Genomic DNA, 13007 nt, shown 5'->3' on the forward strand with positions numbered 1-13007 from the left:
ATTCTTCCCCACTACCCATTATTCAATACTAAAATGTCTTTGAGAAATTAACTTTTTTGGTCCCACTTTGAACGGTTATGATCTTTTAATTTGGGAATTAGTGATTGTTCTTCTTGAAAGAAGCCGAATATTAGACGGAAAATTCTCTTTGAGGAGATAATCAAAGCCACATACTACTCTTGTTTCAGGGTCTAGATTAGAATAATTAATTAGATTTGTTTAGTGGAGTATTAACTTTGTAATTAACTAAGATTAATTTATGCCGGGCAGTCTCTAAGGGACATATTAATTTAATGTCGTTTGAATAACTAAGACAAGTGGGGTGATTAATTAATGGAGAGAATCCCGTGAATTAAGTTAATTATGTAGAATGGAGACAGACGCAAACCAATCTTGTAATAAGAACTTCAGAGTATTTTATCTGTCCAATTATAGAGTATTGATTCGGGTATATGACATGAAGCCTTATACTCTATTCTGTTAAGATAATTCAAAATTGTTTGTTTCAAAAAACTCACTTCGCTCAATATACAATTGTCTTCAAAATTAGTCTTTTAGAGCTTCCTCCCTTTTTTGAGATGGTCGGGAAAATATCATGTAATTATATCGTAAATATTTCACCACTTGTAATTTATGGTTGGTGAAACAAATTCATCAATAGGCAACTTAATCGAACGTGAGAAAAAAGATTATCGGGATTATCCCATAAAGGACGCGTTAATTCTAGGGGTTGAGAGTGGCTCATGGTCACCGTAGAATTCTGATCCATTTCAACGCTTCAATAAATGAGAACTTTTATATATTCAACATAGAATATTCGAGCTTCAATATCGTTTCTATGTCGATTGTGCATCAAAAGTAATTCAGTATTTCAAACGTCAAAATTTCACTAACCTAAAACAAATGACCTAAAGATAAAATGTAATTATTGCTATATTTCTTCAATAAAATTTCGATTCAATGGTTTCCAGCATTTTATTACATGATTAAAGTATTTATGTTCTATTTTAGCCCCATTTATAATTCCAACAACAATTTAGGTGAATGGCTATCATGACCATCATAGCCTAACAGGTAATCCAGAAAACAGTTGGGGCCACCTGCTTTGTTCATGTACCTCGGTGGCGGATTGTTAATGGCTTGATGTAAAAAAACTGATATAACGGCAATTGTATGTTTGGATAGAGAAATCACAATAGGACCACCAAATGTATAAGTGGTTTCACCAAGAAAATAAAATGTTTAGGTGCCATCTCATGAGTAATTACGTGTCACTATACGATTTGACGTTCCAAAATCTGGCTGAGTTAAGTTTGAAACTTGGCCATATCCTTTGTCTCCTAATAACTATAATGTTAATCTTACTTAACTTTCGATCAAGAGGACATTTTATTTCGGACATTAATTTTTATTTTTGTCGCTCACTTTTTGTTTCTCATCTCCCAACTCACTTTTTGTAGATTACTTTAGTTATCGAATAAATTTAACTCTTTATCCAAATTCTTTAATATTTTCACTTCCACCTTTATTCGCAATTCAATTGCGATCATTTGTTAGATTAACTTTGTATTTACACTCATGCTATGACGGCAACCCTAATCACTAGGTGTCTGACTTGTTTCTATTCATTAAGACTCAAGCGGATATGGTGTTTTTGTTTAGAGAATACAACGGGATAATTCAGAATCATTTTTCTGTTCCTTCTTGCAGACATCCTCGTTTCTTTTTGAAACTTTGGGTGCATGTTTAATTCATCTTCAATGTTACAGGATGTTAGGTATAAGTTTCATCTTTCAATCAACGAGACGAATTCTCAAAATCAAATTCCATATCATTATTCTCAAGATGAACTGTTGGACTTGCAGGATACAAAATGAAGATTGCTCTACAAATCGAAGTTTTGTGATTCAGTTCTCATTTCTGTAATTTTGTTCTCTATATTATGTATTGTAACCTGTTTTGAAGTTTAATGCATTATTATTTCAACAACAACAAAAAAACACTTCGTTCCGCATTTTTTTGTTCTTAGGAACTTGTGTATTAATTTATCTTAATAATATAGGTAGTATTTCTCCACCTGTTATCGTTTTAAAGAACTAATTATTTATAGGACTTTTTAAGAAGGCTACCAAACCCCAAATCTAAGCATCTAACCTACTATGTAAAAGGAAGTTCTCAAAATACTCATGAGTCATGTCTTTCCCCTCACGTTTTTTAAATTAATTGGCGCCTTAATCACTAAACTCCACCTACATTTTTCTCCATTATCCAGTTGACCCACCCAAGATATGGCAATAATCACAAAATAGGAAGAAATTAAAGATATAAACAAGATCGTGAGTGTTTAACAAAAAATAGAAAGATCACGAGTTGTCCTGTATTGTAATCATTCTAATAGAGCATTTTTTGTTAGAGTGGTGAACCTACTCATCATCTATCTATTCATAAGTCGTGATTGAAAAAGACACAAAAATGAGGGTTAACAAAGTATATTTCTATCAAAACCCTTCCAAAATCAATGCCACATACCCATCTAAAGGCAATCGAATGCATACAAAAAGGGTGCCTCTATAGGCGCCTCTTTAAATTGCTGTAGGGGCCTGTTTCTATAGGCGCATCCGTATGGACATAGCATTTTGCGTTAGGCGCCTCCAAACACCCCCTTCTCCTTGACCAGTTGACCCAATCCTCATTTTAGTGTGTTTTCAACTTTGCCCTAACTCTTCTCTCTCTCCTAGGGCACAAATGATTCCAAAAGCAACCGCAACATCTTCCTTCTCTTCACACTAATTGTGTGTGAAAATCCTTGTTAGGTGTTTAACGTCTTCTCTTCTTCACTAATTTTTGCAAGAATTCCCTCTAATTTGGTGTTCAAAACCCTTGAAGGAACTCCATCAAACGAAGTTGGGTTTTGATGCAAAATCAGAGCTAGGCATGAAGATGAGGATCGTGAGAAGCCATCTTTCTATCTCTTGATTTTCTCTCTCTAGGTTTCAGGGTCCCACCTTAAAGATATAATAATCATTTTTCCTTTATCTATCAGATCCGTTTTTGAACTAAACGTTCTAATTTAATTTCTAAATTTCTATTGATCTTTGATTTTTCTGAAGTTTTGGTAGAATTAGTGATTGTGAAGTTGTTATCGATTTCTAAACTTGTATTTGTGATTGTGAAGTTGACAATAATCGTTAAATCTAGCTTGATTATCGTTTTCTCCGTTCTGAGATTCTGGAAGAATTAGGGTTTCTAAACTTCTATTGATCTTTGACTGATTAGGGAGTTTTTATATTTGGACCAATGGAAGAAAAATACTGTAGTTTTTTCTTGAGGAGAGAAGGCACCCCGGACTAACCCATCCGTGGCCCAAAGGATGGCTTCGGACAGTCCGACTACTTTCGGATCGGGACAATGTGTTGGGTCGCGGACTGGTTAGTCCGTAGGGAGGCGCCTACAGTTGTCGGGAATTGACTTCGGTCAAACACCCACGGGAGGCGCCTATAGCAAATTGTGGAGGCGCTTTTAGACGCTCCCCATACAAAAAATGTAGGCGAAGGATGTCGCGTTGGATATCTAAAATTCTAAATAGGGCTATTTGTACATAAATCGGAAGAAAAACAACTTCAAGTTAGGTTAAGTTAGAATTAAGGGGGTTCTCAATTACAATAAGGTGACATTAATCTTCAAGGACATTAATGTTTTGCAATACTTGTTCATTTAACTTTTGTTATAAACTATAAGAAAAGCAACAAATCTTGGTTGAAACATTTTTAACTTTTATTGGATTTTGATCAATAGAATATATATTGATCACTTAAAAAAAACTACAAAGGTTCTCGTATCACTAGTAATGTCACTTCACTGCATTATTGTATTAATCCAGTTCAATAGTAATTTTGTACTCAACCATAGTGCCAAAAATAGGAAAAAGAATCAATTTAGATGCCAGCCTGTGACAATGACTCTTGAAATTGGTGAAAGGAATGGGTTTTTCTTTTCCTTTTTGTCTGATCTTATTGAGTGAAAATGTTAGCCAATCTGCAACTTTCAAAAACTTGAACATGATAAATTCAGATAGGCGTGATGGCTATTATCAGTATGTCCCATGCATGAAGATGATATAGTGATTGATGCAAGAGATAATTTGTGCCATTTGTACTAAATTCCAATTGACACTAATAAAAGTAGACCACATTTTACAGCAAAGATTTGGCAGCTATCTCATGTCCGGCACGACACGGTACAAATGCTATGAGCATCTTTTTGTTCTTGTGTTTGAGCTTTTCTTTTTTGGCTTATCACCGTAAAGGTTTGTATGTAGTTTTCACCAATATTTATTATCTTAAAATTATGGAGTACAATATGTGTACAAACTTCAAGATCTATATAAGTAATTTTTTTTTCTTTATACGGAGATTGGTGGATTAAGTCATTAGATCCTAGAGGAGACGTTATAATAATCGACAATAGACATTTTGATGGAATCGGAGTTGATTTCAGATCGGTTCAAATCGTCAAATGATGTGACACGAAAATGTCACATTTGTAGAGCCTAACTAAGCCTAGTTAGTTCGTTTTGAGTATTATAAATAATATTTTATGTGTTTTTAATGTTAGGTACCTATTTTGGAGTTAAACATGTAAATCGAAATAAAGGGAACGAATTGTCACCATCATTTCATGTGTCGAAAACGAGAGAAAAAGACTTCAAACAAATCAAATGACAAGAGGAGTCAATGACGAGTCCGACGGTGAAAACGGAAGTCAATTCCGAGTTCGGACGAGGAAGTTATGAAAGATAGAAGCCAATGTCTTTTCTTGAAGGCACCTCTTGATTTCTAAATCAAAACCAAGTTGAAGCCCAAAGCCCACAAAAGAAAAGAAGAAGAACAAGACAAGGAAGAATCTTGGAGGCACCCTCTTTATGGATCCAAGTCAACAAAGTCTAAATGAATTGACTAAGTCTTGACCTAGGGTTTTAGTTGTGTAGGCTACTATTCATCTTCTTCATAATTCATCAACCAAGAACTAAGCAAGGGAGAGAGAGAGAAAAAAAAGAGGCTAGGGTTTTTGGGTGTTCTTGAACTCTAAGCTTCTAGGGTTTGAGGGGATGAGAGGAGGAGAGACAAGGTAGCTAGGGTTTCTTCACCAAATCATCAACTTTTTAGGGTTCTTAGGGTTTGGTTCAGTAGTTGAGCTAGAGAGAGTTGAAGAAGAGAAGGAGAGGTGCCGGCCAACTTGGCCGGCACCATAGAGATCGGGCAAGGAACGGGAGCACGAGCAGCAGCAGCGACCGGCACCAACAACAACTTGCACAGCAGCTACCCTTCACGGCCAGCACGCGCAGACGAGCAGCACGCACAGCAGCAACGTGCAGCCGCTGCCAGCACGGGCTGTAGCTCCCACGGACGCGTCCATAGCACGGGACTTGCTCGCACAACTCGGTTTAGCATAGGGTTGCTCGGTTTGGCACGGGACAGCATCTATGGGCCGGATCTAAGCTTCCTTTGGCCGGAAATCTTGATTTTGGCCGGAAACCTAACTTTCTTTGATTGGGTTTTTCGTGGTGTTCCGGCAACTTTCTTGATTCAAAACCTTAGGGCTTTTACTCCCCATGTCTTGATCTATTTTCCCATGTAATTTGATTTGATTTTCGGTGAAAAATCTTTAGAGAGAGAAAGCTTGGTGAAGCTTTAATGGTGGATGTTCTTGAGATGGAGAAGATGATGATGGGTGCTATGGGGAAATCTGATTTTTACTCGGGGACACCCAAAGTTCACTATTAAAGGGAAATCCAGAAAATTGCTACGGGGAGATCGACTATACTTAGAGACTCATTTTTCTCGACGAACCTAGCCTCGAGCCACATCGAAAAAGGGGGATTTCTCATCATCTTCTTTTCATTTATTACTTATTCACCATGTTAGCTAAATCAAGTGTGTCGATTATATGAGATGAAATGTGATGAATTTGTGATTATGTTTAATATGATTTGATGTTTTGATTATGAATTGATGTTCATTTGATTCGATTATCGTTTTGATCGTATTTTCATGTGTCTTGTCAAGCACTTCACATAGTTAATAGACGAAACGAGGTATTCGATATCGATAGTAATCTAAGTCATAATTTCATGTGTCTTGTCATGCACTTCACATAGTTAGGCGACTAGACGACACTTTCGTTGACTCGGGATTAACCGAATTAGGCGTTTGTTTGACTAAGTATGATCTTCGGATATACGTAGTACTTAGAAACATCTACTTTAGGAGTCGAACATCGATTATACTTCGACACATTAGATTGGATCATACGTAGTCGTAGGTTTATTATTATGGATTCCCGGACTTCGACACCTCTCTCGCCTATTTGTTGCCCGAATCGAGTCTTACCGTCTCCCGACTCTTGTTCCTCCGACTCTTCTCTCGAATCTCTCTTGCCCGTTTACTTATATCGTTTGATTAGTTTTCTTGTTTTGTTTCTCATTCAATCTAAAACCCCCATTTACTTTTGTTCATTTTCCCCTTAGTCTAAGTTAGCATTTGATATCTAGACCTACGGATAAGACCCTTCGTCATCCAAGCTACCTTCCTATCCTTGGATCGATCCCGGCTTTGCCGGATTACTACTTGATACCTCCGCTTGGGTGTGCAACCTTTTCGGGTGCATCATCAAACTCAGATACGAAGAGTGCCATTGCGTTCGTCTCGTCGAGCTCTTAAGTTTAGAGCCAAGAATCACTCAAATCCGATTCCGGATGAATGAGATATTCAAGTCTGAAGTTTGGACGAAATTTGGTTAATTAAGGGACTAAATGACAATAAAGAAAAGTTGGTTTGGGGGCCATTTGCGCAAAGAGAACACGTCCGGATCGGACGGCTCGCGTTCACTCTGTGCAAATGCGCCAAATCTAACAGATCGCGTTAAGCTTGTGTTGGGCATGGAGTGGGATCATCCCGAAACTCCATCCAATGACTGATTTCCTTTAGATTTTGGCCTAGTTCGGGATATATCTGATGATCCAGTGGAGGGCGTTTCTTCTGCGCTTTTGAGTGTGATCTGACGGCCCAAATCGCAGTCGACATGATCTGTTGCTAAATGAGGGAACCGTCACTTCTTAAGGAAAGAGGAATACCTCGCCTCAATTAATATTCTTCTTCTTACCCTCTGATTTTCTTTTTCTTTCTAGTTTATCTGATTTCTTAATCAAAGTCATTCTGATTTTTCAGATCAGAAGTGTGTTGATTTTAAAGTAATAAATCAGAAAAAAACAAACGGAATACAATTCCTCTTTCCGATCTTAAATCGATAGTGAGATTCGACTACGAATCATTTATTCTGGATAACAGACATTATCGGTTAGAAATACGAAAGATATTGAGTTGTTCTCTTCCTTAGTCTTTCTCCATTAATTTGGAAGGAAAGTGTTTTTGATTGAGTTACAAATAAAATCAAAGTAGTAACCAGTTTCGCTAGTGATCCGGTTAGAGACTCGTTGAATCGGTACACCGAAACCAACACATTTCATATTGCATAAAAATGAGATAGATTATGCGAAGTTGTCTTTTAAGGTGAAGGAATTTATTCGGTCTTCGAAGAGTAGTCAGTTAGTCACTCCGGACATTCACAGACGTTTATATATTTTATGTCTTTGTATATTTTATTGACATGCAATGCAAAGTCTATGGACTTTCATAGATTCTCATTGATATTTCAGTATCTAATCACATTGTTTATCGGGGTTCAAATACATTTGAACTCCAATGCTTTCAATGACTATTTGCACTGCTACTGGTTGGACTCTCTTGGATTTCGTGCCAACAAAAGTGTAAAATACTTATTCTTGATAAAATAAATTAACAACCAATTCGATACTAATTATATTATATATCACATACAAAAGGTATATTACTACTATTATATATAGGTACAGAACTTGAATTTAAGTTTGTCCACCAAGAAGACTAAACATTTCTCTCTCATCAATAAGGACAATAGTAATTGAGAAGTTTTATAGAGGTCCCCTTCTTGTTAAAAGAGCCCCTCCATGTGAATTTGGTGCGAGTCCACCAATTCACAAGAGACCATTCGATGCGAGCCCATCAAATCGACAAGAAACCATTCAGTATGAATCCACCGAAATTTACTCCAGTAGGCTATTTTTGTAAATTCGGTAGACTCGTACCGAATTCACACAATTCGGTGGACTCGCACCGAATTCACACAATTCGGTGGACTCGCACCGAATTCACAAGAGGAGCCCTTTAACAAGAATGGGGTGCCCCTATAACACTGAAAGTCACCCAGTTTTTGTGGACAAATTTGACTATTTTGTCACACTAGAATAGTAGAATCTACCAAAATGTTCATGAAAGTCTGAATCCACTAAAATTTATAGACTTGCAAATGCCCTGAACATTGGTGAACTTTAAAATGCTTGTGATTGAATAATTCAGACATTTTCAGATTTTGAAATGACTGCGGTTGAATGCCCAAGATATTTACAGACTTCGAAATATTTGCAATCGAAAGTTCTAGACAAGCGTAGACTTCGAAATGTCAACAAATATCCACCAGATCCAGAATCCCAATCCACTACCCTTCCTAAAACTATTTAGGAGTACATGGACATTTTGACTGTGATTGGTTTTGAAGTTCTCAACAAACTAAGAAGTCAAAAATCATCAAGTAGTAGGGTTCATCCATGATCATTCAAAATTTCCTAGTAAAAGTTGGCTTCTTTCTGTAGTATGAATGATCATTGCTTTCAACTGTGTTTTGTATAACACTAAAGAGGAGAAGTGGAGAATCAAGATGGGGTTGCAAATCTATTAACAAAATTTACACCGACAGGTAAAAGAGTCTTCTTCATTTACTCTCACTTGTCAAATCATTCATTTATTACTATAACAAAGTAAATTCAAATATGAGGCATATAGTGCACAAAATGATTATTTATTAGACAAGATCAGTTGAGCCACTTATTAGTTACAACATGATTCAATCATGCAAACAAGATTGTATTTGATATTCTCTTAATTTTACTCAATTGGAGTGCAAATTAGTCGTCTAACATAATCATCTATCTATTTAGCAATTAGCATCATACTACCCTCTGCTCGCCAAGTGATACGAATGTAAGAAACTAAGTATGTGAGCCTCAGAAAGGAAACTGAAAAATTTATACTAAACCCTTGTAAAGAAAGAGTTTGCACATTATAAGGAGTCCGTTTAAGATATAATTTTACGAGGCAAGTAAGCTTCTACAAGAGTTTGTTATACGGGTACTATCCGTCTCCATATCATTCTAGTAATGAAAGGTGTCCCAAAGCCTTGGTCTTTAGAGAGAGGACACAGATGAGAGAGGAGAGAAAGAGAAAAGCATCTTCATCTTCTGCATCATCTTTGTTCTTTTTGTATTTGTTCTTTTTTTTGACTGGGTCTAGTGGGTTGGGGTTTGGGACAGGTAACACCTATGTTTACAACCCAACCACATTACTGCCTTACTGGTGCAACAGTATAACCTCTTAAATGGTCTGACTTTAACAAGATCACTGATCAATATCAACTGGTCGTCCTGGTCGATTCTGGCAATTGATGCTCTCTTAAGGAAGACAGGAAACCAGATAATGCTAGATAACAATGGTGAAAACCTCTGTTCTTATCCTTTTTTTTAGTACACCAGCCTAACAAAGGGATAATATTGATCTTAACTCAGGGAATGATCTGAAATCCCTTATAAACAGAAATACATTATCGTGGGTAGACACCCAAAACACAAAACAAACTAAAGAAATCCATACTTCATACTTAAATTACTCGTACCAAAACAAACAAAGAGCTAAAGTACAACAACCCGTTTGTCTAGAACAGTTCCTACCAACCCATTGAACAATCCATAAACCACAATCCCAACTAATTATTGATGAGTGAAAGAACATATAAACTCGTTACTATCGAGTTGGAAGTGGTAAGGTTGCAACAGCTGCCGGAAGTGGTAAGGTTGCAACAGCTGCCTCAACAATCTCAAGGCCGCCCGTTACTAGCCTTGCAGTCAGATCCTCAGCTTCAACCTTCACCACATCTCTCCTCATCCCGATATCCGCAGCATATCGACTCGCACAGTATACTCCAATTGCAGTAGCAGCCATACCATATATGTTGGTTGTAACGAGGCGGAGCGGAGTTGACAAAACTGCAGCGAGAGGCCCACCAATAATGGAGACTGCTTGCCCACTCTGGCCCATTGTTCCTTGAGCAATTACAAGTAAGCCTGTCTTGCAGTAGATAGCAAAATCTTCACAGTTGTTCTTAAAGACATTATAACATCCAAAACCGTTGTTAAGCAAGTAGGTGGCTCGATGAACGACAATCTTGTCTGGGTCTGAGACGGCAAGGGTGCATGTTCCACCTCGGGCTTTTGCGAGAAAGAGAGCAGGGGTAACTGCATATTCGAAACGGTAGAGAATTCCACCAGAAAGGAAGCAGTTTAGGCAAGAAGATACGACTCCATTACCTTCTTCTTGTTGAGTGCAAATAGGGCAGGGGATTTGTGATCGGGTTGGTCCAGAGCTTAATAAGAGGAAATCTAATGCGGTTCCTGTTCCCACTTCTTGGCCACGGCCTCTGGTGAAGTGAATGACTTTATCGTCACCCACATAAATGCCTGTGTTTTAAGTAAGTAATTAAGAAATAACCAATAATATAACATGCACCACTAAAAGCAGAGATTGGCTCACAAAAGCCTAAAACTAAACAAACCACTGACTGAATCAGTAGCAAGAGCAAATGAACAAAGGCAAAGAGCTCTTTCTTGATCTCATAATTGTATCAAGAATTTATTTTTTTGCTTCAGTAAATTATTTTTACGGATTCCACCAAGTAAAACCTAACTGAAGCAAAAGTAGAAGTCATGACATATGATTTTGGAGTTTCGGATCATAACTAAAAATTTGACTTGCAATATTCTCGACAACCATGATACAGATGCCAAAAATCCAAGACAAAATGGCTTGAAAACTCATCCAACGGCCAGGATCCATCCACCCCTCAAACGAGAGAAAGCAACGTGAAATCAGGCCGTTGGATACCAGCCAATTTCTTTTGGATATTCGGCGTCTTTATCATTTTTCTATTCTCTATTACGAGGTGAGTTCAAGTTTTAAGATAGAATTACTTCGCATATAACTTGTAAAAATGGATTTGGTGAATTTGAAATATCAAAATTTTGAAGTGTGTTATTAGGTATATATACTGTCTAATTATTTCGCAACACATACAACCATCATACCCTGAAACTTAACTCCCTAAAAACCATTCTAACGATTAGTGGCTGCCTCATTCCTAGGGAGTAAAGAAGAGGCAATTCAAGTGCTTCTGAGCAGATTATAAAGGTCAACCCTAAATCTTCACATTTAGGTGCGAAAAACTTCAATGCATTACTTTGTCTCCACGTATACAGGTCAAGAGATCAATGTCCGAGGATCAAAAGTAAAGGGAATCTATGACACATGCTATTACCGTGTGAATGGTTTCTAACAAAAGAACTTATGATTTTTGAAACACGAACGACATAATGTCCATCTATGCCAGCCCTCTGATAGCATGTCAAGCCACTATCCTGGTCAATCCCAGCCGGGGTACGTGGTCGGACAAGATTTAAAAAGAGAGACAGCCAAGATAGTGGCAGGGCATAAGGCCATTTTCCTATCTATACACTATGTTCATTCCGTATATAGAGCTAAGAAGATATAATTTTAGTAAAATATTGAATAAAATCGTATATTTGGTTTTCATTCCTTCACCTGTTTTAAGAGCCTATTACGAATAATAGTTTAAAGTCACTTTGACAACAATTGCACAACCATATCTAAAGTTTTAGGGTTCTAATCGAAATCGCCATGTTTGGGAATTGGGCAAAATGCATTAAACCCAAACCATACAAAACTTTCCAGCTAGTCCATGTGAGAGGCTAAGGGGAAAAAATATCCCTTCTTCTAAGGTGGAATTTAGGTTTTCAGGATAAATTTTCATGGTTTGATGTCTTTAAAGTTTCAAGCAAACCCTAATAAAAAAAAAAAAACAAGATACCTAACTAATAATCAAGACCAACCCATAACTTAAAATTATCGGAAGGATCAAACAAAATTGAAATTTTAAAGGGGGGGAAGAAGAGAAACAAACCGTGATGAGCATAGACATAAGCAGTCCTCCATGAGTAAATATGATCTCCTGGTTTCAAACTTTCCTTGTCAATCCTGTTTGATAACAAACCCATCTCTCTCTCTCTCTCTCTCTCTAATTTCTCTATCTAAAAATGGGAAAATTGGAAGAAATGATCTCTCAGAAAAGGAAGATGTTTTTAAGAGGGAAAAAGGAAGATATAAGTCAAGATTAAGAGTGATAAACCCTTTTCATCGAACGGTCACAAGAAGATATAAGTCATGATTCCATATTTCGCAATATATCTAAGCAATCCTGAAACGGATTTTTTGTCATTGATTCATGATAAGAATCTCTTGGTTGACTTAGTATTGGAATATACGGTGAGGATAAAAGTAAGAATCTGTACCGGATAATATTCCATGAATGGGTTGCTTAGTGATGAAGGCACACGCTTCTATTAATCTATTATCTTATTGGAGCAATAAGGGTATATTCGTAATTTAAAGTTTAGACCCGAAACGCATAAACACGGTATTAGAAACCGTGTCCGAGTAGATCACTGGCATATACGTGGCAGTACGTGTCAATTCTCGCTTGGAAATTGGTGGTTCGATTTATTGTTGGTAATCTCTAGAAAAGAGAGGGTTAATCTAGGGAAGCTGATACTACTAGACGGCGTAGGTCATCTTTATTCTTTAGGAAAGGGACAGCAAGATAAATGCGAGGGAAATAATTAGGTCAAATGACCCACCCCAAGTCTAACTTTGATCTAATGACCTTAATTTTAGGAAAAATTACAAAAGTAACCTTATTTTTTGTTTTATATCGTAATTGCCCCTTTATGA

At 37.1% G+C, this 13007-nt stretch overlaps 1 protein-coding gene across 1 annotated transcript; it reads right to left on the reverse strand.

The window, feature by feature from the left end:
* Nucleotides 1-9785: 9785 nt before the first annotated feature.
* On the reverse strand, nucleotides 9786-12592 carry LOC147558599 (NC domain-containing protein-like protein). Its single transcript, XM_086660318.1, has 2 exons — nucleotides 12181-12592; nucleotides 9786-10663 (listed from the first exon to the last, which is right to left on the reverse strand). The coding sequence occupies exons 1-2, from the start codon at nucleotides 12272-12274 to the stop codon at nucleotides 9951-9953; spliced, it is 807 nt and encodes a 268-aa protein (XP_086516444.1). The 5' UTR covers nucleotides 12275-12592; the 3' UTR covers nucleotides 9786-9950.
* Between the last annotated feature and the right edge of the window lie 415 nt (nucleotides 12593-13007).

Source organism: Eschscholzia californica, unplaced genomic scaffold (assembly GCF_041429995.1).
Source record: "Eschscholzia californica isolate CP2 unplaced genomic scaffold, dmEscCali1.0.p SCAF_2, whole genome shotgun sequence".
In the NCBI taxonomy this organism is placed as follows: domain Eukaryota; kingdom Viridiplantae; phylum Streptophyta; class Magnoliopsida; order Ranunculales; family Papaveraceae; genus Eschscholzia; species Eschscholzia californica.

Excerpts from the sequence above, each read along its gene's own strand:
- LOC147558599 (XM_086660318.1), bottom strand. The coding sequence starts at position 12,274 with ATGGGTTTGTTATCAAACAGGATTGACAAGGAAAGTTTGAAACCAGGA. Across the intron at positions 10,664-12,180 it reads TTATGTCTATGCTCATCACG|GCATTTATGTGGGTGACGAT; the intron begins GTTTGTTTCTCT and ends CTTAAAACACAG.